This window comes from Delphinapterus leucas, chromosome 14, assembly GCF_059928025.1.
Source record: "Delphinapterus leucas isolate spDelLeu-1000000601 "Yukka" chromosome 14, BTC_Dleu_Yukka2, whole genome shotgun sequence".
NCBI lineage: Eukaryota > Metazoa > Chordata > Mammalia > Artiodactyla > Monodontidae > Delphinapterus > Delphinapterus leucas.
In genome coordinates this window covers 46,762,924-46,789,380 of record NC_143142.1, presented here as the reverse complement: position 1 = coordinate 46,789,380, position 26,457 = coordinate 46,762,924, and the positions used below count along the sequence as shown (strand labels likewise).

The 26,457-nt window shown below is 33.2% G+C and overlaps 1 protein-coding gene and 1 pseudogene across 6 annotated transcripts in view; one reads left to right on the top strand and one right to left on the bottom strand.

Annotated features, from left to right (window-relative positions):
• The window catches only part of TRAPPC8 (trafficking protein particle complex subunit 8), a 90,675-nt gene that overhangs the window by 19,548 nt on the left and 44,670 nt on the right, over positions 1–26,457 (top strand). For 5 of the 6 annotated variants that reach the window (XM_089895048.1, XM_022586904.2, XM_089895051.1 and 2 more), the window contains 9 exons: positions 2,279–2,372; positions 3,006–3,265; positions 3,616–3,731; positions 4,440–4,590; positions 10,642–10,742; positions 14,124–14,229; positions 20,526–20,657; positions 24,198–24,422; positions 25,649–25,757. In XM_089895048.1, coding sequence (XP_089751174.1) covers positions 2,279–2,372; positions 3,006–3,265; positions 3,616–3,731; positions 4,440–4,590; positions 10,642–10,742; positions 14,124–14,229; positions 20,526–20,657; positions 24,198–24,422; positions 25,649–25,757 — 1,294 coding nt within the window. The remainder of the gene's footprint in view (positions 1–2,278; positions 2,373–3,005; positions 3,266–3,615; positions 3,732–4,439; positions 4,591–10,641; positions 10,743–14,123; positions 14,230–20,525; positions 20,658–24,197; positions 24,423–25,648; positions 25,758–26,457) is intronic. The other variant, XM_022586905.2, reaches the window with a different exon arrangement.
• Positions 6,238–9,733, bottom strand: LOC111181429 (small ubiquitin-related modifier 2 pseudogene; annotated as a pseudogene).

The window sequence follows — 26,457 nt, the reverse complement described above, 5'->3', positions numbered from 1 at the left end:
ACTACAAAAGCTGTATTTCAGTTTTATGGCTAATGGTATCACTGTAGAATTTGTAGAATTACTAATAGTTATTTTGTGGAATCTGGCTAGTTTTGATCCATCAGTATGTGAGCTCTTAAGTCAGTAGTTCAGAAGCTGTTTTTAACCAACTGCAGTAATCCCTTATGTGTATACCTTTCAGGTATATAATATCAGTGTTAATTGATTGTTTTCTTAAAAGATGAAAAGTGGGGACTTCTCTGGCAGTCCAGTGGTTATAACTCCACGCTTCCACTGCAGGGGGCGTGGGTTTGATCCCTGCTCTGGGAACTAAGATCCCATCCTGCATGACGCAGGGCCCAGCCAAAAAAAAAAAGAGAAAAAAAAATGATGAAAAGTGAATTATACATTAAGAATTGAATTAGATTGACTAAACAAACATGTAGAGAATAGAATTTTTGGCTTGTACATTTAATTCATTATGAATGCTTACAGTCAATTCTTTATTATCCACATGCTCTGGGGTTGCCTTCCTTCATTTTCAACATGCTGTTCTTATGGCCACCTTTTGGAGCTCATACTTTTTAGGTGGGTGGGCTTTTTTCCCTAACTTTCCTCTGATTTCCTTTTCTTTTGAATTTCCAGGAAGTTTTGTTTCTTCCTAATCAACTCTTCTAATATAGAGTTCTAGACTAATGTTAATTGTTGTCTGTTGGCTAATGCGTGTGGGTGTAAGGTTTCACATTCTGTCCAATTTTTAAGGTAGAACTTTATGCCACTTGGTAGTGGTCAAATGCCAAGTTCCTATGCTTAGTTCAGATAATCAAGAGTTGACTTTTTTTTGTTTAGAAAGAGGATTTCTTAAGTAAATGGAAATTATATTTATATTTTGTACAGTTAAACTACATTATGTACTTGATGTGATATTATTTGAAGAAATATGAATTAGAAAGTTCATGTAGTTTTTGATGTTCTAATATAAATATTGTTTAATAATCTGTTTATTTGCCTTTTCTTTCTTATATATGGAATTTTTAATCCAGTTTTATTCACTTTTATATTGAGATAATTGTTGACCTTCTTTAAGATAATGCTGGGGAAAGGTGTCTGAGAGAAAAGAACCAGTTGGATGTGAAGGAACTTTAAATGATGTTTCAGGGCCACACTCAGAATAGGAATAGTATTGAAATATTCAATTTAGAATCCAGCCATCTTAGGTTGGGAAAGGGAACATAATAAGTCAGATTGTCCAGTTGGAGAACTTTTAATGGAAGACAGAGCTATAGAAATTCTACAGCTTAGAATCCTAGAAGCCCAGGACTGAAGGATAGTTTAAAGGTTGTCAAATCCAACCCCTGTTATAATGCTTTAATTTCCTTTAAACCTATAAATGACCTCATCTAGTAAAAGTACTCATTGTCTTCTCAGGTGACCTGTTCCATGTCTGAGCAGCTTGAGGATCAACCAGAATTTTTCTCCCTTTGCTTGTACTCAATCCTATAGGGACCATATCAGTTTTCCATTAAGACAACTTTCAAATTATACAAGATAGCTCTCATGTCTTTTAAAATATTTTTCTAGACTAAATATACTATTTTTTCAACTCTTTCTTAAATGTTGTTTTTAGACTGTTTCTTGTCCTGATCACGTTCCTCTTATTAAGTTCTAGTTTATATATTTTTCCCAAAATTTGGCACTCAGAATAATACCTCATAGCATTAGTGGTCTTATGGAGTAGTCTGGGTATTTTTAAAGTTTTTTTTGTTGGCTGAAATCAGTGCCCCTTTTACAAGTAAACGTTGCATTGGATATTTTTCTTTTTTTTTTTTTTTTTTTTGCATTGGATATTTCTCCAAAACACTTCTGTGTATTCAGAATGCACTCCAACCTATTAACGCTGCATCTGTGATCCAGCAGATTCCATACCATCCTTCTTTTTTTACCCCTGCTTGACTCTAGTAGTCCATCTGTCTTGCCATTATTCCTTACATAGATATATATACAGGTTTCATATAAGCATGTGCATATCACATATAAACAGAAAAACTGAGATAGAAGCAACTCAAATTCAGAAGAATTAGGATAGTAGGTTGCATGTGAAACAATTTAAGAATATAGTAGGTGTGGATTGAAGTGATAGAATATGATACATGGAAGAAGTTAAGAATTTGGAGTATTGGAAGAAAAGAGTTGCTGTAGCAAAAAAAAATGAGATTTACCATAGTTGTTGATGAATTTGATGGTATCTTAAACATGATTAAATATAACCATTAATGCTGCTTAAATTTTATTTTGATAGGAATCATATGAAGATGGCCCTTGTACTATAACTTCAAATAAGAATTCTGATAGTAACTTGCTTTCATTGGATGGATTAGATAACGAAGTCAAAGGTCTTGATATACTTTCTCTAAGTTTCTCTTTTGATTGAAAATATGCACTGTTGTTAAATCTTTATACGTAAAAGATGGGGGAATTTTCATGATGAAAAAAGATAATGGACAGGTTAGCTTTTCCTCTGAAGATTTTATTGAGTTATTTGAGTTTGATGTTTTTTGACATTTAAAAATTTGTTTTTTAAGAGTAATATATCAGGCTTCATAAAAAATTTTTTGGGTAGAAAGCAAAGGAAGATATTATATGTAGCATTAATTATTCCCCCAATTCACATGATTTTGAGAGCTTTATTTTTGCATTTTAAATTACAGTTTAGACAGTGATAGCTTTAAAAATTTTTTGTTATAATTTTTCTTATTGGTTAGTTATGCTATTTAAAAATAATTCTTTATATTTTAACATTATTTTTCTTCATTTCTTTACATGAATTAAAAAATTTCTATTACATGTAACAGGTATTAACCCAGGTCCTAAAATTTTAGGGAGAAAACTTTAATGTTACTGTTTTAGATTTCTTAAGAAATACAGAAAGATACAGTTCCAGCATTCTTTCTTTTCTTTAGTAATATAGTAGTAATATCACAATTTTCTGTTGTTTTCTGAGAGTAAAAGAAAGATCTGTTTTTCAGTAGATGGCTTACCAAACAACTTTAGAACTCACCCGCTTCAATTGGACCCATCTGGTGACTCTTCTAACAGCATTGATGGCCCAGATCATGTAAAATGTGCTTCATCATTACATGAAACAAAGAAAGTAAATGCTGGAATTATTCATGGTGCATGTTTAACCCTTACTGATCATGATAGAATTCGACAGTTTATACAAGAGTTCACATTTCGGGGCCTCTTGCCACATATAGAGAAAACAATTCGGCAATTAAATGATCAGGTAAGATTTAATTATTTGCACTAGTATTTTAAAAAATTTCAGTAAATAGTAAAGTTGAGAATATAGTAGTATAAGTTATTTAAAGAATTTAAGTTTTTGTTTGAAAAATAGACCAATATTAGGGTTTATTAACATTACTATCAGTGATGAAATTCTGTTAAATCCTAGAAGAGGCTTATTTATTTTCACTAGGGATTTCGTCAGCATTTTGGACAGTTTTCTTTAAATCAATGTTAAAATGCACATTTGCTCACTCTTAAAACTTTAGTTATTTAGAGTTTTTTCTTTTGTATGTAAAAGAAAAATATTAAATTCTTATATTTGTCAATATGTTTAATCTTTTCTCTTAGCTAATATCAAGAAAAGGTTTGAGTCGATCTTTATTTTCTGCAACTAAAAAATGGTTTAGTGGCAGTAAAGTTCCAGAAAAGAGCATTAATGAGCTAAAAAATACATCTGGATTGCTGTGAGTAAAATATTATTGTTTTTAGTTTTTCTGTATTTAACTCTGATTAGTGTTTGATTATATGATGTTCTGCAAAAAATGACTGTCTCTTTAGTTTCTTAGTTTCATATTGGTCAAAGCTGGGGTAGATAAGAATAGTGACCATAAGTAAATTATATTAAATTAAAAAACTATAAGTAATTGGATATCTAAAAATAAACAATAAGGAGGGTCACTTTATTTTAGGTCTATTTTCCTATTTGTAAAAAGATGGAGTTAGATTAAGTATTCATTAATAACTAAAGTATTGAGGTCTAATAATTCTAAGACATGGCATATATTTAGAAATTTTGTTTAATATAAAATCCTGTTTTAGGGGAAAATAAAATCCATTTTAGATTTTCTTTTTTTTTTCTGCTGTACATAAAGGTGAGTCACATGGAATTGATCATTTATTTACTTCATAATTTGACAATAGAGAAAATGCTTGCCTCCTGTTGAAAAGTTCTCAGTATAGGGATATAAATTATATAAATAAGGATGTAACTATCTGTTTCCAAATATCTTTGAGAAATGACACTCTCTCCTTGGAGGTAGAATTCTTATCATACAGGATCAGTTTTTCTCATGTTTTGGACAGTTGGGTATCTTTTTAGACATTTTATAATATTTAATGGTTTAAAGGTCATAAATTGTAAATTCCTTTCTTAACTTAATTTGTATTTACAGGTATCCACCAGAAGCTCCAGAGCTTCAAATCAGGAAAATGGCTGACTTATGTTTTTTGGTGCAGCATTATGATTTGGCTTACAGTTGCTATCATACTGCAAAGAAAGATTTTCTTAATGATCAAGCAATGCTTTATGCAGCTGGTGCCTTGGTTGGTATTCTGTAGTATTATAATTTCTTGCTTCTGCTACCATAAATGACTTAGAAATTTTTATTTATGAAATGGCAAGCAAACTACCTAGGGATAAGTTGTACTCAAATAGCATACAATGCTTTATAGGTTTTGAATTCATTTATGATAACTTGATGAATTTTTCTTAAACTAGTGCATTGAAACATGGTCATATGTGAGGGTTGGTTTCTTAGATTTGATTAGTACTTTCTATTTAATTTGAATTACAGTTTTCACTGTATTCACAGTATAAAAACTTTTTTTAGAAGATGATTTTTGATCTCTTAAAATGATTTAAAATTGTTTGAAATGTTTTTTTCTGATCTAAGACTATATATTGGTTAAGAACATGTACTTTGGTGTGAGACAGACTTTGATACATTGGGGAAAAACTTGTTAAATCCACTTTTAGGATGAATAAACATTTTTCTGCGACAGTTTTTAAAATAGAAAATAAAATACAGAAATAATTTAATTATCCAAAAAAAAAAGAATTAATTATCTAAAAACTGAGATATGATTAAAGCCTTTAACCTGACAGACTATATAAGTTCCATGACAGTATGAACCATATCTGTTTCAGAACACCTCTGTATCCTCAGTACCCAGCAGTGTCTGCTCAAAAATTTATTGAAGAAACTGAATGAAAATACGTGATTTTCACGTGAAAAAATTTTCTGCAGCTCTGAAACATCATGTTTTCTTAACTAGCTTACATTTTAACTAATATACATAATGATATACATAGGGGTCTATATTATACCAAAAAATCTAATATATATTATATATATGGTATAATATTATATAAAAATACATTATATTTGCTATATATGAACTATATATACTGCATATGTATACATCAATAAAAGTGTACTAAGAAAAATTCCTGTAAGAAAAATAGGCCCCAATTCTAAATTATTTTCTAATTTCATTCTACAAGAAATTACAAATCAGTATACACACAAACCGACAATTTCTAAGGATACAGTGAGAACATTCAGAATGATCACTCCAGGTTACTGCACAATCTTCAGTACTCAACCATTAAATCATTTCTTATAGTCTACAGTAATGGATTAATACATTTCACAAAGACTTTCATCAAGAACTGGAGTGATCTACTTAACCTTCAGCTAGTTATGACAAATTTAACTACAGAAAAACCACATTTCTCCAAGAATTCCTATTACTGGTTTCACCGTGATATATCTTTTAATTTTATAGTTAAAATAACTAAGTATCTTCTTAATTATCATCGAAAAAGCCAGGCAATATAGTCTGTTATCAATTAGCTACTATGTGACTGGTAAATAGGAAGGAGATATCAGTGCAAATAAAATTCATCTTAGGCAAGTTATTGAACATCTCTAAGCCTTAGTTTTCTCATCTGTAAAATGGGAATCCTAATGGCATAGGGTTAGATAAGGTATAAGGTTTGTAAGGTGCCTAGCACACTATCTAATATATATAATAAGCTGTCAGTAAGCATTGGCTATGTTAGTTTTTGTAATCAGTATAAAACCTGGGTGTTTCAGAAAGAATTTTCTATGTTTGTTGCCTTATAACCTTTTAATGTAATTGAAAAGTTGTCATAAATATATTTATAATCTGCTTTCTGTGCTTAGAAAAGAGTAAACTAGCACTGTTACTTTCTACATAGTTATTTAATTAAACAAGAAGTTTATTTAAACAAGATGTTTAAGTTGAAGGAAAAACTGTAGGATTCATTTCTTTTAGAGTAATTTATCCCTATTTAAAGACAGATTGCCCTACATATAATAGCTATGTACAAAAAGGTATAAAATTGTCCTTGGTTTTACAATGATAAATGAAAAATATTAAAATTCTCCTTGCAACAAGGTATGCAAGGATTTTTATGGTTTTTCTTTGTTGTTGTTAAACAGTGAGAGCAAAATAACTTGCTGAGTATGCTATCCCATCTCCATTTGATGTTGATCAAAACATACCATTGGCCATTTAGTTTAAAAAAATGCAATATGCTTTTGCACATACACCAGTTACTTTATGTACAGTAAAGGAATAGGGAAGGGGAAAATGAAAGAGTAGAGAAACTGTATTGTGGTAGTCAGGATGTGGTGGAACCAAGTTGCAGTTTTCTAATTGAGAAAGTCTTGGTTTGGAGGAACAGAATTCTGAAGTAAAGTAGCAGGTTCCCTTTTTAGTAGATACCTCCTGTCTGCTGCTGAAACACATCAATTGTATCTTCAGCCTCCATTTCCAACTGTGCAGGTGTGTCTGTTTCATTGATTGGCTGCCCATCAAATCAGAATCTGATCTGCCTCATTGACAACCCCTGTTGTTCATAATAGGCTTTCATTAGTTTACTAAGCGGTGTATGCCTCTTAAACTGCACCTCAGAACCATCCTGCCCCACCACCCTCAAATTTATATGATCGTTGTTCTTAGTCTTGACTCCTTCCTTCCGCTTTCGTTGGCCATGGCGAGCGCTGGAGTCTCCTCAGCTGTCTTTTCACAAACGAGGTCTGCCCTGTACGGGCACACAAGCAGCGCAGAAGGCGGAGCGGCAGCCCTGGAGGAGGGAGAAGGGCCCGTGCCCCTCGTGAGCTCCCTCCCCCACACGCTGTGTGCCTACGTAATTTTTTTTTTTTTTTTTTGCGGTACGCGGGCCTCTCACTGTTGTGGCCTCTCCGGTTGCGGAGCACAGGCTCTGGACGCGCAGGCTCAGCGGCCATGGCTCACGGGCCCAGACGCTCCGCGGCATGTGGGATCTTCCCGGACCAGGGCACGAAGCCGTGTCCCCTGCATCGGCAGGCGGACTCTCAACCACTGCGCCACCAGGGAAGCCCCCCTGCGTAATCTTTTTAAAGACAAGCTCTAAACAGAAGTGGAAAGAATAAAAATACATAAGAACTCTACTTCATTGATAATTAGCATGTAGATACTTGTTTAATAACTGTCATCTCTTTTGCATTTATTTTAATACTATGTCTATAAAAATAAAATAGGTGATTTTAAACTGTAAAACTAAAATAGCAAAATTACATTACTATTTTTTATTTCTTAGTATTTTGTTGTTGTTGGGGGTAGGAGTTTATTAATTTATGTACTTTTGCTGTGTTGGGTCTTCGTTTCTGTGCCAGGGCTATCTCTAGTTGTGGCAAGCGGGGGCCACTCTTAATCGCGGTGTGCGGGCCTCACACTGTCGCGGCCTCTCTCGTTGCGCAGCACAGGCTCCAGACGCACAGGCTTCAGACGCGCAGGCTCAGTAGTTGTGGCTCACGGGCCTAGTTGCTCCGCGGCATGTGGGATCCTCCCAGAACAGGGCTCGAACCTGTGTTCCCTGCATTGGCAGGCAGATTCTCAACCACTGCGCCACCAGGGAAGCCCTATTTCTTAGTATTTTTAATTTTAAAAAGTCAGCTAACTTTTAAGAAACCTTCAGGAACTGAAAATATGTTACCTTTATGAGTAAGAGTGTTTGAAAAATTATGTGAATTGTCCTTGGCTAGACAGTCTCTGGTCTTATAGTCATCTAGTATGAGCTAATATAAAATCACAAACACTTAAATGTTATTTCATCATTTATAAGTTTATAATTTCAAAATTGTACACAATGCATCTGCAAATTGAAAGTTTGGTAAAATCTTAGGAAAGTATGACAAAAACTTTCTATGATTTTATGGTACTTAAGCTTTTTCATTTCTATCTGCATCTGATAAATACTGCATTTAAATCATTTAGATGGAGGCATATTAGTAGCAGCTATATGAGAGAAGGTAGTTTAACACTGGAAAATAAAGGCATAGCTGCTGTAGCATAATATATGCATACCTAAAAATCTTTGTAGTCTAGAATAGCTGCCCTAAAAATAATAGGCCTTAGAGAAAAATAGGGCTGGGAGAGTCTCATAAAACCTAAGTATGTTTGTAACCAGAGCATAAAATGTTTGTGTGAGGCAGGTTAGCATGGCAGGAGCTTATCTCAAGGAATAAAAAAAGTATGCAAAAACAATATGTGAACACTGGGGTGGGGAAGAGGAACTTGTAACCAGTGTAATTGCCATGAAGGTGAGCGTGGAAGGAAGCGCAGCCTGCTTTAAACTAAGAACTGTGCAAGGCTGGGAGCATAAGTCTCTAGAGAGGCCCCCTCCAGCCCCCCAGCCACACACAGATACCAAGTATAGTCATTCGTTTTATATTTTCTTAAAATACAGATTAAAAAAAGCTCCTGCTTGAGCAACAGCTAAGCTCGGAGCTTTTTCCTCTCCTGCTGAAGGTTATAATTCTATATTTGCTATATTTGATCCTGTTGCCTAAGAAAAACTATTTTTGAATGAATAAAAATTTCATTTGAGCTAATATCTCTTTCCTATTTACCAGTCACATAGTAGCTAATTGATAACAGACTATATTGCCTGGCTTTTTCGATGATAATTAAGAAGATACTTAGTTATTTAACTATAAAGTTAAAAGATGTATCATGGTGAAACCAATAATAGGAATTCTTGGAGAAATATGGTTTTTCTGTAGTTAAATTGGTCATAACTAGCTGAAGGTTAAGTAGATCACTCCAGTTCTTGATGAAAGTCTTTGTGAAATGTATTAATCCATTACTGTAGACTATAAGAAATGGTTTAATGGTTGATTATTGAAGATCGTGCAGTAACTTGGGGTGATCATTCAGAATGTTCTCACTGTATCCTTAGAAATTGTCGGTTTGTGTGTATATTGATTTGTAATTTCTTGTAGAATGAAATTAGAAAATAACTTAGAATTGGGGCCTATTTTTCTTACAGGAGTTTTTCTTAGTATACTTACTGATGTATATATATGCAGTATATATAGTTCATATATAGCAAATATAATGTATTTTTATATAATATACCATATATAATATATACTAGATTTTTTTGTATAATATAGGCCTCTATGTATATCAGTTAAAATATAAACTAGTTAAGAAAACATGATGTTTCAGAGCTGTGGAAAATTTTTTCACGTGAAAATCACATATTTTCATTCAGTTTCTTCAATAAAGCAGCACACTGCTGGGTACTAAGGATACAGAGGTATTCTGAAACAGATATGGTTCATTCTGTCTTGGAACTTACATAGTCTGTCAGGTTAAAAGCTTTAATCATCTCAGTTTTTAGATAATTCTTTTTTTTTGGATAATTAAATTATTTCTGTATTTTTTTTCTATTTTAAAAACTGTTGCAGAAAAATGTTTATTCGTCCTAAGAGTGGATTGGCATTAACAAGTTTTTCCCCAGTGTATGAAAGTTTCATTTATTTCTAATTAAATTATTAAAACTTGGTCTATATGAGACCACAAGTATGGACATAATAGAATATTTTACTAAGAAGCCAAAACCTTCATTCTCATCTTCATTTCAAAATTCTTCAGCACTGTTGTATATTATTTGAAGTATTAACAATGGAATGGGTTTTTAAAATGAAATAAGAAGTCCTAGAAAATTGACAGTAGTATAGGTCTCAGAAATGGTATCTGTGCCTTCTGTATGATATAGGATATAAACTATAGAGTGTATAAGTAGCTGAAAAGATGCATAGTGCAAGCTGTTATGAGCTCTGTTTTCAAATTTTGAAGCCAGTACATTGGAAGGAGACGCACTTTATTTTGTTTCTCTCTATATGGTTCTGTCATTGGTCTGTTCTTTAGTCATTAAGGAATAGGGAATAATGAGGAGGAGATGGTAGCAGAAATCTTAAGGTAGGCTCACTTGGTAGTTATATATACCATGACTGAAAGTGTAGTTATATATATACCATGACTGAAGTTGTTTACTAGGTCTTCTTGAAAAAACTCATTTAAATACTGAATGACAGACTTTGGAATTTGACTAGAGAATTTTGAAACTAAAAGCATATACATATATTTTCCAAGTCTGCATTAGGCTATCAGATTTATACATGTGGATGCATAAAAAGACTCAGCAAACTTCATTCCAGTTTTTAGACTTTCTGAATGCTAAACTACAATAATATTTTCCTTTTGAAATACTATAAATAATGTCTTTTCCTCTAGGAAATGGCAGCAGTGTCAGCGTTCCTTCAGCCAGGAGCACCCAGGCCATACCCTGCACATTATATGGATACAGCAATCCAGACATACAGGGATATCTGCAAGTAGGTGACTAGAATATTTATGTTCTATCCATTTAGAGGTAAATTTGACATTTATATGGTTATTAGATATAAATGGTTCTTTGTTTTTTATGCTTTAAACTTAAATAAGCTCCCAAATCATTTAGAGGTAAATTTGACATTTATATGGTTATTAGATATAAATGGTTCTTTGTTTTTTATGCTTTAAACTTAAATAAGCTCCCAAATCAAGTTAATATAGACATAGATAAGGTGAGATAATCTTTTAAAACTAGGGTTTTACTACATTTTCCTTTCCTTTCCAATTTTGTTTGGATATGTGGTTAGGAATTTGTTATATGTAATGTTGAGGTTATTTGTTCTATTGAGGGTGATTTATATTTTGGGGACATCTCTAACTTTAGCCACTGTTAAGCCAGGAGTTAGCTAGTTTGAACTTTCCTTGTTAAATAGGCAAACACAGAGAGTTAAATAATGGTCCAGGGAAGAAAATGAGAAATGTTTTGTACACATAGTGAGTTCTGTTGAAACTCTATGGGAGTTAGAACTCACCACCTGTAAAGGAGACTATGAACTGGTCCAGAGAAGGTGTCACGGTATGTTTGAGGAATAGACCTTGAAAGAAAGGTTGGTTGGTAGTTGATAGCCATAAAGACATTTTAGTAATTGTGATTGGCAGGAACAATGTTTTGGATGCAGCATTACCGCTGAAAAGGAATAGAGCCCTGGCTAGGTTAGAGGGTTTGTATATATGGAAAGGTGTTTTGAGAGAAATCAGCGTGGGGGAGCATTAACTCTCATTTATTATTATTTTTAAGCTGTAGTTAAGATTTGTGTAGTAGTAAATGGGGGAGTTACTGAATATTTGAGTAGAGCCTTGATAATAAAAGTTATTTTTCAGAAAGGTTAATATGACTTTTCTATGTAGAATGGATGGGTTACAGTCAGAAACACAAAGGCAGTTTTGTGTCCTATAATGTTGAAGTAGAAATAGTAGTCATAGCAATGTGTTTACAACACAACACTAGTAATAATGATTAACATTTATTTAGTGCTCAGCATTTACCACTATGCCAAGGTAATTTACATGCTCATTTAATCTTTACAACAAGCCTGTGAAATGGCGGATACCATTTGATAGACAAGGAGATTGAAACTTAAAGAGTTTAACTTGCCCAAGGGTATGCAGTTAATAAATGGTGGAGCCAGTATCAAATCCTGCCCTTTGTATAGAATACTTTGTATAATCTGTTTGAGAATATATTTGGAGTTTCTGACAGGAGAAACAGCCTTCTGTGAACGAGGAACCTTTGAAGGATTCCGAAAAAGTGAGATTCAAAAGGTAGAAGAACTATGAGAATGAGACATTATGGAAGCCAGAGCAGTAAAGTCCTTTCTCTGAAAAGATTTTCCTTGTCTTCATGAAGCACAGAGCTTTTGGAGAGATGCACGCAGAGTGGTGCAAAAGAAAAGTGAAAATACCAATTGACCCAGATAGCCAAATAAGCCGTGGCAATCCAGTTTTGTCCTCCTGTTCATAGCAGACTATATGCTTTTTCTAAATACATACTTAACTGACATGCGTTTAACTTATAATCTTTTTTCTAAGTTACCATAATTGGTAAGGTTTATCAACAATTTAATAGATATTTTGGGATAAATTAGAAAATACTACATTAGTTATACATATCAATTTTAAGAAACTCCCTGGTCTCAGAAATATTAAAATGTAAATAAATTTTCTTAAGTACAGGATATACAATATTACTTTTGCAGTGCCCTTATAATGCCAGGCTCTACTTTTTAACTGATGCAATCCTATTTATACATTTCTTTTTTGAAGCTTTCCCTTCCCTCCTTTATCTCCCCAAATCATAATAAAAATCAATGGTACCCTGTTCATTATCTGTTTTATGTCAGTTTCTGCATTTAGATAGGGATTGTGTCATAGAAACACTTGAATCTTTAGTAATTCCACTGCCTGACACAAATGACTTTTTAAAATCTTGCTTTTAATAAACAAATTAATATAAAGTCCTGAACTTGGTAGCCTTGTGACTTCATAGCTGATCACAAGGGGAAATAGCTGAGGATAAAAATAAAACAATTGTGTTAAGATTTGTAAAGTTTACTTAAGAAGATTTAAGAACTGAGCATATTTGAGCATATTGTAGTATGTGAGTAGGTACTGGCAAGGAGGAGTTAGTCTTTTGTGTTCATTAAAACATTCTCAGATATTCATAAATACCAACCCTCTAAAAAAAATCATGATTTGTAGAAAGTTTATGGCAGATCACTACAGTAATTTTGAAAGTAGTGAAATGTATTTTTAAAATATCACTGTTCAGAATGACCTTCAAGTTAGTAGTCTTTGGTTGTGATTTTAAGGTCAAGTGGTATATTTTTGTATAAGAATTAGAAAGTAAAATGAGAAAAACTTTGCTGCTACAGTTGACCCTTGAACAGGATAGGTTTGAACTGTGTGGGTCCATTTCTTTTTTTGGCCATGATGTGCAGCATGCGGGATCTTAGTTCCCAAACCAGGGATTGAACCTGTTCCCCCTGCAGTGGAAACGTGGAGTCGTAACCACTGGACCGCCAGGGAAGTCCTGCGGGTCCACTTACACATGAATTTTTTTCAAGAAATATATGCTACAGTACTACACAATCCACGGTTGGTTGAATCCATGGATGTGGAACTGAGGGCCAACTGCATATTTTTGACTGCACTGTTCAGTGGTCAACTGTATTTCTCAACAAAAGGATTCCATCTTGTAATTTCACAGTAAAAAATATTTTCATTTATTTTTATTATTTTCAAGAATAAATAATCTAACTCTAGATTTTTGATGATAGTTGTCCACAAGAAAAATCAACTGATTTTGTGTTTTTACAAAGAAGATTTTTCTCAGTAACAGTCAGGCAACACTGGCTCCATGCTATCTCCACGTGAAACATTTCAATAGTACTAACCAGAGAGAAAATGCCTAATTATTCCTAAAAGTAGTCAGTAAAATGAAACACACATAACCAGAGTTTGCAATAAGGAAGGAAAAAGAAATCTGGATGAAATGTTTGTATTCCTTTATGTCTGAAAGCAAGTTTTGTTAACTAACTGCTGATTCAGAGATACGAGTTGGGTTCTAGCTTTTTTCATACAGGAAATGTGACTTTGTATTGTAGTCTTACTACAAAATTATACAATGCTAAAAAGTTTTGATGAGTTACGAGAATTCTTTGAAGTTTTTTTTTTAACCTTTTTTGGTAAGTAGAGAACAAAGACATGGATTTCTTTTTACTTAAAAACTAGAATTGGAAACTTTTGTTGAACACATGGTTACTATGATATACTAAAATATTATTGTAGTGCTAATTATATTTTTCTTGCCTTTTTTTCTCTAGGAATATGGTATTGGCTGAAAGATGTGTATTGCTTAGTGCTGAAATCTTAAAAAGCCAAAGCAAATATTCAGAGGCTGCAGCTCTCCTAATACGGCTGACCAGTGAGGTACTAAAACTGTGTAGTATTTGTTCTAATTAGTATTGTTTCATATATTTTTTTAAGTGTTTCTTTTTTCTTGAGAGGGTATGCAAAACAAAATTAGAGGGTTATCTCTCTTTGGGAATTTATAACCTGGCTACTTTAGTAATTTGTTGAATTAATTTTAAATGCAGTATTTTGTAAACTGAATTTATTTTATTTACACATTTTAAGCCTGCATGATTATTAACCACAAACATGCACTGTATGTTTTCTATGAATTAAGTTTTGACTTATGGATAACAATATTTAAGGCAATATACATCTTTCCTAATATAAAATTGATAACTTTAAAAGGTAATTACTCAGGAATTTTTAATTTTGTTTTCATTCCTATGAACTTGTTAAAAAATCATCTTACGCATTTTTAAAATCTATATTATGAATATTTCAAAAGGGAGAAAAAGAAATTCACGTAAATAGTTGCTGTTGAAGGTTTCCAACAGACATTAAGTTGTATTGACTATAGGCTTGTAAAGAATGGCAGTAATTCTTTGTAAGTATGGTTAAAGACATGTTTTTTAGATGAATGCTGAAGAACAGAAAAAACAAAATCAAACACCTTTGTGTTTATATTAATGTTCCCTAGGGTTTTAATCCTTGGACCGTTGTACTTTTTTACTTCATACATGTTTTAGGTAATCTATTTACAGTTATGATTTTCACTCTCAAATCTGTCTCCAGCCCTGATGTCTCCTTGAGCTTTAGATTTGAATGGCCAACTGCCTTTTAGACTTAACCTACTTGAGTGTTCCCAGTGCACCTTTGAGTCAACATAGCAATAACTAAACTTCTACTTTCTTACCTTATAGATCTTGATCTTAAATTGTAACCAGCCAGCTCCTTATTTGCTCAAGGCAAAAACTACTTGAGATGTACCTATATTCTTCTATACTGTCAGTGACACAATTAGGGGATTTTTAGTCAATCAATTAATTAATTAGGCTGCATCGGGTCTTAGTTGTGGCATGCAGGATCTTCGTTGTGGCATGTGGATCTTTTGTTGCAGTGTGCAAGCTTCTCTCTAGTTGTGGTGTATGGGCTCTAGAGTGCACAGGTTCAGTAGTTGTGGCACGTGGGCTTAGTTGCCCCACGGCATGTGAGATCTTAGTTCCCTGACCAGGGATCGAACCCATGTCCCCTGCATTGGAAGGCGGATTCTTAACCACTGGACCACCAGGGAAGTCCCAGGGGATTTTTTGTTTTTAAACTTCTTAAACATGTTTTTATATCTTCACATATTTTACTTATCTCTCTTTCTCTTTTTAAAATCCCTCCTATTACTGTCCTGGTTCATGTCCTTAATGTCCTTCTCTTGGACTTTGGCCCTTTTCCTCTTTCTTCACCTTAATTTAGTAGTCCTGATTATCAGTCATATCCTTCAGATATTTGTATGTAGTACCCAGGTTGTTCTAAGTGTCTCTGTCCTGTCCTTTCATATATGCTGTGAGACCTGACTTGTCATATTATATTGGAAATTATATTTAAGCTGTTAACTTCTTGAGGATAGGGAACTGGGTTGCTTTCTACATTTTTATCCCTAGTGCCTAACACTGGGCTTGACACATGGTATATGATTTACAGATGTTTTTGAACTGAACCATTAATTATTCTAAAAAGGTTTCTGTCAGTTATAACTAAGTAGGCTAAGGGATGATTTTAAAAATATTTAATAATTGATACTGCATGGACACCGACCAGTATGAACAGTTGTCAGAAACTATTTGTTAGAGCTGAATATAGGTTCTTGAGTGTGTTGATATTCTGTATTATAATAAATAATCTTAACTTGGGTTTGAATATGTTGCTGAGTTTTTCAACCTAGGGGTTATCAGTGAATGTAAAAGGAATTTATGTTTAGGAGCTTGGAGTAAAATTTCTTTAGAGCAAATTCTTCCATCTGCATTGTAGCGTTATTATTTTCTTTCATTATTCTTTTTCTTTCCAACTCTTTGTTTTTACCTTTCTTTTTCAAACCTGGATGATTTATTTTGTCATGAAATTCTAGGAAATTTATCATTGTCATTTACTGCTTTGGGGTGACAGATGGGGGTGAATGTGATATATTTCCCCAGAAATTGTGATTTTCACTGGCCTTTTCTACTATACCTGTCAGATATTTCTTTGAGATAACTTGAAAGTAAAGACTGTTAGGCATAATATGTCTAAGGTTATTAAATTTTAACTAATAATGTGTATTTATTGTAATTTTTTTAACTAGAAAGGCTGTTTAAAATGAAAAATGTACTCATCCTGAGGGTAGGGAACTGAGTTACATAGTCTTGACATTCATGAATTGTTTTTCCTAGATTTTTGTTAATCCCATTATAGCAAAAGATAGCTGTGATGAAAAGAGTTGTGCTTTGACTTTATTTTTTGCACTGTAAGTTTATGGGCAAGTGGGTCTTATTGTTGTGTTATGCCCTGGGATTTTCAGCATGGCAGAGCAAACCCAGTTTAATGATGAAACATGTCACATTTAGTAGCACATAGGTAGTGTTTAAATTTGGTGCTTAAAACATGGTGCTTTCCCCTTCCTTGTGTCTGTGTTTCTGTGTTGAACATTTATTCTGGTCATATAACCCTTTTTGTCTGTTACTCCATTTAAATACAATAAATCACCTTATCAAGGATATAGTAATAGCACCAGTTTTTTATAAGTTTCTCCAGCTTGGGAGGAACTGTTCCTGTGGTAAGTTGTTCAGCTGCTAGCACCTTTCCTGTTAATTTCACAATTATGCAAAGAAAAAAAATCTTAGTGCCATGCCATCCTTGAGATTTGATTCAGTTAAGTTTGCAGCGGGTGCCTTTTTTTAATGGAAGTGTTCATGGAAACCTCTACCTCAAATGATTTTTTCCCTTATATTTATCTTCATATTTTAAGTTAGTGTTGCCTTTTCAGCTTTTGTTAAAATTATATCTTGGCTGTGGGCAAAGTTCACAGGCTGGAGTTCCTGTTGAAGTGGTATCATGGGGTTTTTTCCTTAGTTCCTTATAGAGCATATATGATAGACTTGTCATAGCGTGGATGTGAACTAACACTAAAATAAAATTTTATTCTTCAGCTCATTCAAAGAAAGCCTCTGCTTTCTGGATAAAATTATCACTTTGTGAAATTCTTCCATTTTTCTTCCATCAACACAGATGGCAGTTACCATTCTTTTCAGGGCCATTTTTTGGTTTCAAAGCAGTGTTTTTTTTCTACTTTAGGTGTCACTGTAAGACAGGACCTAAACGAAGAACAAAGGCTGCAGTGAGATATGAGTGCAGGGTGTTTAGCTCTGCAAATCAGTTCTTTCTCAGCAAACAGTTTCACTGGATGCAGGAGGCAAATTTTGCTTCAGTTAAATTAATATATGCTGTGGACTTCCGGGTCTCTCTTGAATTGGTCAGTCAAATTGAAGTTCAGAATGCTGAGGGTTTACTGTGCTGGTTCTCAATTGAATTGTACATTAGAATCATTTACACACCATCAAAGATATCTAGGGTATATTCCTTACTTTATTCAGAATGTCCAGGACTGCAGCCCATCCGGGTTTTGCAGGTTAATGAAGCTTTGTAGGCAATTAAAAAAATGTTTTTATGCTGTGTGTGTGTGCATGTATGTGTGTGTGTGTGGGTGCATGTGCATGCTAAGAATAAACTTAAGAAATTTATAGGACTTAAACTGACTCTATTGAGAAACCTAAATAAAATTCAAAAATAGAAGAAGTAATTAGAGGGAATCTACCTGTTCTAGATATTAAAATGTATTATAAGGCTTTAGAAGTTAAAACTGTTTACAATGATAAGAATAGACAGAGTAATGGAATAGAATGAGAATTTAAATACTACATATAATTAGCTGTCATTTTGTCATATTAGTGGGAAATGTTAGGTTATTCACTGAATGGTATTGTGACATCAAACTAGCTGATTCCTATCTTATTCATTACATGATAATTATAGCTTGATTAAGTTATAATATGAAAAAATGAACAACCTGGAAGAATATATGGGAGAACATTTTTTAAAATCTAGGAATGATAACATTCTTTCTTAGTTTGATACAGTATTTTGAAGCCATAGAAGCAAAGATATAGTATGTTTGACTACTAAAGAATAGACTCTTTCGTGTCAAAACTGGGAAATACTATTTGCAAATATATGACAGAGGCCTAATATTAATTAAGTGTACAAGGGGCTCTTACGAACCAGATAATCACAAAAACCCATTCACAAATGGGCATAAACAGGCAATTCACAGAAAAAATACAAAGACGCATAAACATATGGAAGATGAACAGCCTTACTATTAAAGAAATGTATGTTGAGAAACAAAGTGTTTATGAAAGTGATAAAATTTAAAAAAATGATTTTTGGCTGAGAGGAAAATGAACTCTTATTCTCTTATGGGAATTTTTACTGGTATGGCTTTTTTTTTTTTTTACCAGTTTGGCTATATTAATTGGAATTTGAAGTATATGCATAGCTTTCATTAACTCAGCACTTCTACATCCAAAAACTTGTTTAATAAAAATATTTGTATAGTTACCCAAAAATCTTTTTGTAAAGATGTTTATTGAAGCATTTTTTGTAGTAATTAAAGTATGTGGCAGTATTAAATCAATCAGTTGGAGACTGTATTAATAAATTATGCTACATTTATATAATGGAATACAATGTGGCTTTAAAAGAAATGAGAGATGTAGATGTTTTGGAAAGAAGTCCATGATATTAAGTTAAAACGCAAGATAATACTCTGTATAATACCATTTATGTATAAGGAAGTATGAGTATTAAAAAAACTGTTGTATTTAACATATAAGTACAGGGAGGGAGAGAGAGAAACGACACAAACCAGCACCATGTTGGTAATAGTAGTTTTGGATGAGGAATGAGGTGGGAAAGAAAGATACTCACTTTTTTTCTTCAAACATTTATTCTTTAAGGAAAAAAAGAGGCTGTATTTAATAATTTTTTAAGAAGAAAACATTTTCCTAAAAAAATAAAGAAGTAAGCTCCCTAGCTTCCCGAGGTAATTCCAATGCAAACCCTTGGTTAAGAACTGCTTGTTAATTGTATATTCCTAATTTTCCCACTCACTAGCTTTTGGATTTAGTTAACTAAGAAAATCATCTGATCATTTAGTTTTTGTTATGAGGGGGTTGAAGTAGATTAATAATATCTACCATTTACTGAATGCTTTCTGGAGTGTCTCCTCAGATCTTTTTCCACTCTAATATAATTTTATGATTGCTACAGAGATAGTTACAGTAATCAATGGTCTATGAACACTTTTTGATGTAACTATAATTTGTTGAAATTATTGCATTTAAAGTCAATGTTTTCTGTTTTCAACTTTCCCTGGGGAAAATAATGGCAGCAGAACACATGGAAGGGCATGGTAAGTTCAGCTTGAGAACAGCTGAAAAACTAGAGAAAGTTTGGTGAAAATGTTGTTGATGCTTGATCAGCAACCTTCAGTACTTTCTCAGTTATTTGTAAAGTGAAGATGGCTCTGTCATTTGAAAGGTTGTCCTTACGGGTGAAGCTATAAATGTAGTATGTGGTCTTTGTAGACTCTGTTGTAAGTCAGTTGAAGTGGAAACTAATTTGAGTTATACCATTTACTAATATGCTAACAGTAGGTGATAATCTTTGAAGGGGAAGCCTTCTGGACTTTTTAATGCAAATCAGTCATTTTGAGCCTCTTGAACTAGAGCAAAAACTGAGAATTCCTTTTAAGTACAGTAAAACCTGATAGAGGACAGAGTAGGAAATTAGATTATGTCATGATCTACACACATTCTATCTTTCCTTTTTTCTTGGATGGATGGAAGTATGCTATTGTATGTCACAGATCAGTTTCCAGAAGAAATTAGATTAGTGTGAATCTATTTTTTTCTGTACTCCATTTTCTGGTTTATCTTTAAATCAGTATACCTGTATTAAATTCCCAGTTTATATTCTTTTTTGCCATTTGAAAAGAGATTGCATTTCTTCACAGATTTATTACATGGGGCATATCATAACCAGACATTTGGCTCTATGAAAAGCAAATATTTCATGATAGAGACTTTTTTGGACTTTTTAAAAATTTGGCTTATTGGAAGAAAGAATCATCAAGACTGGATTGTCTCTTGATCTCTGCCCTCAGATGCTCCTAAGTTAAATATTGCGTATGCTATATATTATTTTAAGAAAGTAAATGTTTTTTCACTAATTACTTCTTTACTTTTAATTTTGTGACGTTAACCTTCTTTTTCTTTAACATTCAATAGGATTCTGATCTTCGAAGTGCACTCCTTTTGGAACAGGCGGCACATTGCTTTATAAACATGAAGAGTCCCATGGTTAGAAAATACGCGTTTCATATGATACTGGCAGGTCACCGGTTTAGTAAAGCAGGGCAGGTGAGTGCATTTGCTTTAAAAAGAAAATAATTTATTTATTTTAACTTGTTATAATTTGTTTAGTTTATAGAGGTATGTTATTTGTCAGTTTTTTGATTTAAAGTTCTAAAGATGGAATTAAATTTTGTTCTGAGGTAATGTGTTATATTGATAAGGACATGAGATTTGGATTTAGACAAATCTGAGTTTAAATCTTGATGTACTCACAACTTGACTTTTTAAAGTTATGTCTTTGAGCCTCCGTTTTTTTTTTTAATTTATAAAATTTGGAATTTTGCCCCAATTTTTGTGAGGTTAAACTAAATCATATATGTGAAGGCCAGATATACTGCACTTAAGTAATTTTAATTCTTCTTAAAGGCGATTAAACCCTCTCTATTTCAACTCTGGTCTTCTGTTTTCTCTCAGAATGTCTCTTAATGGTATTTACTAAATATTTAATGGGTAGAAATCTTCTGTCTCTTGTCCCTGGGAGCAGTTGGGTTGGAAAAGATCTTTATTAATTTAGAGAGATTCTCTGGCCCCAGTTGTCCTTTTAAGCGTTAGCTGGAGGGACCTTTTTAGAGGCAGTTACCACTTTCTAGAGTGGTAACAGCAGTTGAGATATGGTGGTTTACTGTAAATGTAGATAGAAGTGTGGGTTGAGTAATCATCTCTGTATTCCAGGGACTTTGCTAGGAGCTGAGCTTACACCCGTAAAACTAACATGTCTTGTCTCTTAAGGAATTTTTAAATCTAGTCAGGGAGTGTGAGGATTTTTTCGAATTTAGTTAATAAGAATTTTTATGAACATACATTTTTCAAAGTCTGCGATAACCAGAACATGCCAGTGTTGTAAATTATATGTTATTTCAAAGATACAAAGAAATAAAGATGTTCTAAAATTATTCTCAATTTCATGTAAGAATGCCATGAACTTTTACAAGATTTGGGTTCCTCCCTCTATTTTTGGAAACTGGCAAGTTAGAAAATATGATGTGACCTTGCTTTATATTAAATACAAAACTGTAAAAATATTTATAAAATTAAAAGTTTTTATAATAATTTGATGTACTTCATGTATTAGAATTTCTCAGCCTCTGAAGTGGGGGTAAAAACCTCTGATTTTTCACAGCTTTTTTCCATAGTAAGTATAAAATGCATCTGAAACATGCTATTCCATTGTTTATCTTTGCTTAAAAAGTGTTATTCAGAAATCTACAAAATGTGTTAAGCATGTGGTTTCCTTTCCTTAGAAGAATAATTATATGCCCCATTAGGAATGATTGTGTCTCTTATTAAAAATAAGTTATCCTTTTTCCACATTTTTGTCCACTTTTGTGAATGGTTTCATTTATGGTTATGATGTCATTGGATCTTGTATTTACCTTCTAAAAGTACAGGGCATATTGTTTCTAGGAAATGCATAGCAAGTTAAAAATGGCTACATTGTGGTAGGTTGACATACATTTGCTATCTGGCCTAATAATCATCTTTAACTGTAGTTATCTCATGGAGTTAATGATTCCAAGGTAGGTTGCTGTTTTGTGACCACTCTGTATACCTTGAACCCAGGGAATTGCTTTCTCAAGTAGTAGAAACTTGAAAATATAACTGGTAATGAAGACCTATTGGAAAAGCAAATATATATGTCCCTTTGAAGTTTGTCAAGAACAGTATCTTCCTTGGAAGATAGGGCACGCATAGGGCACGTAATTCTGACTGAGGCCAGGTTGTTTCTGAGAAGCACCAACTTTTTATAACATTTCCATTAAAAACAGGTGTGTGTATTGGGAAGGATGAGTGAGGAGCATAGAGGATATTATATATATATAGTAATGTCATTTCTCAGTCCTCTCTGTGAGTTCATGTTGAATTACTTGTCCCCAGAAATTTTTTATAATTCAATTTTTTCATTAAGAATATGAACACGTATAAGGTATTTAAAGTTAGAGAACTGACATTATAAGAGACTTTTACAGTTAAAAAAAAAAATTAAGAAAGTGCTGGAGAAGGTGTTTGTGCCCAGAATACCCTGGACAGTCTTTCTGTTTTTTACTTCAAAAGGCAGACTTTAAATCCTTGTTACCTCTTAAATCTCTTTAGATGCTTTTTCAAGAGATCCTAAAAAATGCACTTGAACGTGATACTTCTAGACACCTTTGTTTCTCTTTATCTCTCAGTTTGTAAGATTCAGTAACTGTGTTCCTTTACTAAATGCAGTACGGAGATTGGTTTTTCTGTTTTTTAAAGAAACATCACTTAAAAATTATTTTGAAATAATCTCAAACTTATAAAAAAGTTACAAGCACAGTTCAGAAACTTTTGTTTACTTGAGCCATTTGAGAGTTGTGTACCTGGTGCCCCAGTACCCCCCAGTACTTTAGGACATATTTCCTGTTTCTTAGAAACAAAATTTTTTCTACTGTATTACCATAAAACAACAATGAAAATCATGAACTTAGTACTAATACAGTACTACTATCTAATCATTAGACGCCATTCAGGTTTTGATAGTTGCCCCCTAAATGTCCTTTATAGTGAAGGATCCTGTTCAGAAGGATACTTTGACATTTATGATATTGACACTTTTAACGATTATAGGCCAGTTATTTTGTAGAATGTCCCTCAGTTTAGGCTTATCTGATGTTTCCTCATCCTGAGATTCAAATCGGGTATCTTTGTAAGACTATCACAAAAGAGAGACTGTTCTTATTGCATGCTATCAAGGGGCAGATGATTTTGATTTGCTTTCTTTATCTCTTTTCAAGAAAACATTTCCTAAAAAAATGAACAATTCTGGTTAAACGTGGTACAGAATTTGTAAATCTGCCCTGGAGAGGGGAGTGGTTACAAGAATTTAGTCTGAAGCAAAAGGTTAGGTGGAGAGAAGCCTTTTTCTTGGTACCAAATCCCAGTTTTAGAATGGAGGTTGTCTGAGTTCAGAGGGTGGCAGTGATATGTAATTAAAGCCAAATATCTGCTCATGGGTGTGGCAGGATGCAGCGGTGGGCAGAAGAAAAGGATGCCAAACTCTATCACTACCAAACAAACAAGACCAATAAATATAAGTACATACTTATACCATGTACTCATATATGCAGTATTAGAATGCACATTACTGTTCAGCCCAGTGCGGTGGTATAGAGAGCTGACCATAACAAAATTTAGACTTTACACGATAGCTCTCAGCTACAAGCTAACGGCAAGTCTCTAACTGATCCATGACTCCATGTGCTACTGCTCTGGAAACTCCCAGATGGTTTTTCATGAAGTCATTATTAGCCCTGACTTCTTAGACTTCTTGCCCTTGGACAGAGCAGTTACTTGTTTGCTTCAGGACCACTTGGTTTTTAGCAGTAATTACAAAGGGGTTTTCATAAATGTTAGTTTCATTTTCCTCATCATCCCAGTGTCTGTTAGAGGAAGAACTAATTACCAGTTACTTGATTTCGTGTGTGTGTGTGTGTGTGTGTGTGTGTGTGTGTGTGTGTGTGTGTATTTTTTCCAGTCCAAGAGAAATTTGGATTGTAATACTTTGTTTTGTATATTTTCTTACAGAAGAAACATGCTTTACGCTGCTATTGTCAAGCCATGCAAGTTTACAAAGGAAAAGGCTGGTCTCTTGCAGAGGATCACATTAACTTCACCATTGGCCGTCAGTCCTATACTCTTAGGCAACTGGACAATGCTGTGTCTGCTTTTAGGCATATTTTAATCAATGAAAGTAAACAATCTGCTGCTCAACAAGGGGCCTTCCTCAGAGAATATCTTTATGTTTACAAGGTGAACACTTATTTTCAAGAGTGTATATTAAAATTATATATGTCATTATTTTCAGCAAAAAGCACATTCAGTACTAGCTAGTAGGAGTCTTATAAGTTTATTAGAATATATGCAATTACCTGTCTTAATATGGCAGGCTAGGCTTTTTGGTCATAGATCTGAGTTGTGCTGCCTTTCCACAGTTCTCATAAAAGAGAATTTTAATATTCCAGTAAACATTTGTATCTGTACTTGGAATCTTAAAAAAAAAGATGCCATGAGCTTTCTGGACTGTTTCTTCAGTACGTATTTTTGAATTATAACTGGTTTTATAGTATATTGGGTTATCTCCCCATTTGGAAAGTACATTCCTCTCTTTTTCCTATGAAAGATAAGGAGATACGGATCTGTGGGAGGTAGATAGATTAATTTGATGTAATGCAGTAGAATTAATAATTAGGAAGAAAAAATATTTCACTGAGACAGGAGGATAGTAACTTTAAAGCATTGTTTTGTGGAGAAATGGAAAGTTGTAATTTTTTCCTCAGGGTCCATGAATAGTAAATATTTTATCTGTCCTGCAAAATATAATTACCCTTTTATACTTTATTAATTTGAAATAATATGGGTAAGAATTTTGGCAGAGAGGATGTTATAATGAGTCCAGGTAAAAAACATACAAAAATAAAGATGTGTTACATATATACAATGGAATATTACTCAGCCATAAAAAGGAATGAAACTGGGTCATTTGTAGAGACGTGGATGGATCTAGAGAGTGTCATACAGAGTGAAGTTAAGTCAAAGAGGAAAACAAATACTGTATATTAATGCATATATGTGGAACCTAGAAAAATGGTACAGATGAACCAGTTTGCAGGGCAGAAATAGAGACACAGATGTAGAGAACAAATGTATGGACACCAAGGGGGGAAGCGGTGGAGTGGGGGAGGGGTGGTGGTGTGATTAAAAATAAAAATAATAATAATAATATTTGGAGGTATAACATCCAGAGAGAACTAACTAGCGGAGTAACCTTAGGGAGATTCTCCTGGACCACAATCAATGATATCTAAAGTTCTTCCCAGTTATAAAATTTTATGACTCTAAAATATTAAGTAAAACTAGTAATTAATATTCTTGTTTAACATGTTTTTAATATCTTGTGTATTAAAAAATGAGGAAGCACATTTTGAAGATAACGAAGTTTTCTCAAAAATTGTTCTTTTCTTTGGTATTTTTCCTAGAATGTAAGTCAGCTATCACCAGATGGTCCTTTACCGCAGCTTCCTTTACCATATATTAACAGTTCAGCAACACGGGTTTTCTTTGGCCACGACAGACGACCAGCAGATGGTTAGTAAAGTTTAATTTGGCTTTGTTACCTCTTGACTTTTTTTTTTAAAGTTTTTTCATCTTTTTCCATTTAAAAAATAATGTGTAGTTGTTAAAGAATATTTGAAAATAAACAGCAATACCATATCATCTATTATCCTGCTACCTGAGCTACTACTTTGGGGTTTTCCTTCCAGCTTTAAAAACTAAAAACAATAACAACAAAATAGCCGTACTTATAATGACTTTTCTTATATAATATAAAGAATTCTCATGTTATTACATAATCTTGATAAACATTTTTAATGGCTGTAAAATATTCCATTCAGTGCATATAAAGTATTGTAACATTTGCTTGTTTTATAGTTTCCATCTTTTTGCTTATATAAAATCTAAGTTGTAATAGACATTTTTGTGGATAAAACTTGTCTTAACATTTTATTATGGACAATTTCAAATGTATACAGATGCAGTGAACAGTTGCCAATATTATGCTGTTCTTATTGTAAGACTTTTTTAAAACATAGGATTATTTCCTTAGCGTTGAGCCATAGAATGGCAGTCCTGGGCCAAAAGTATAAATATATCATGCATGTTAAAGTAAATTTTGTAATTTTAAGCCTTCTTAATTGGAGCTTAATATGTTTCTTTTTAAGAGCTAATTTAGTAATTTATTTAAAAATATTTATCAGGATGCTTATAGCAGCATTGTTTTTAGTAG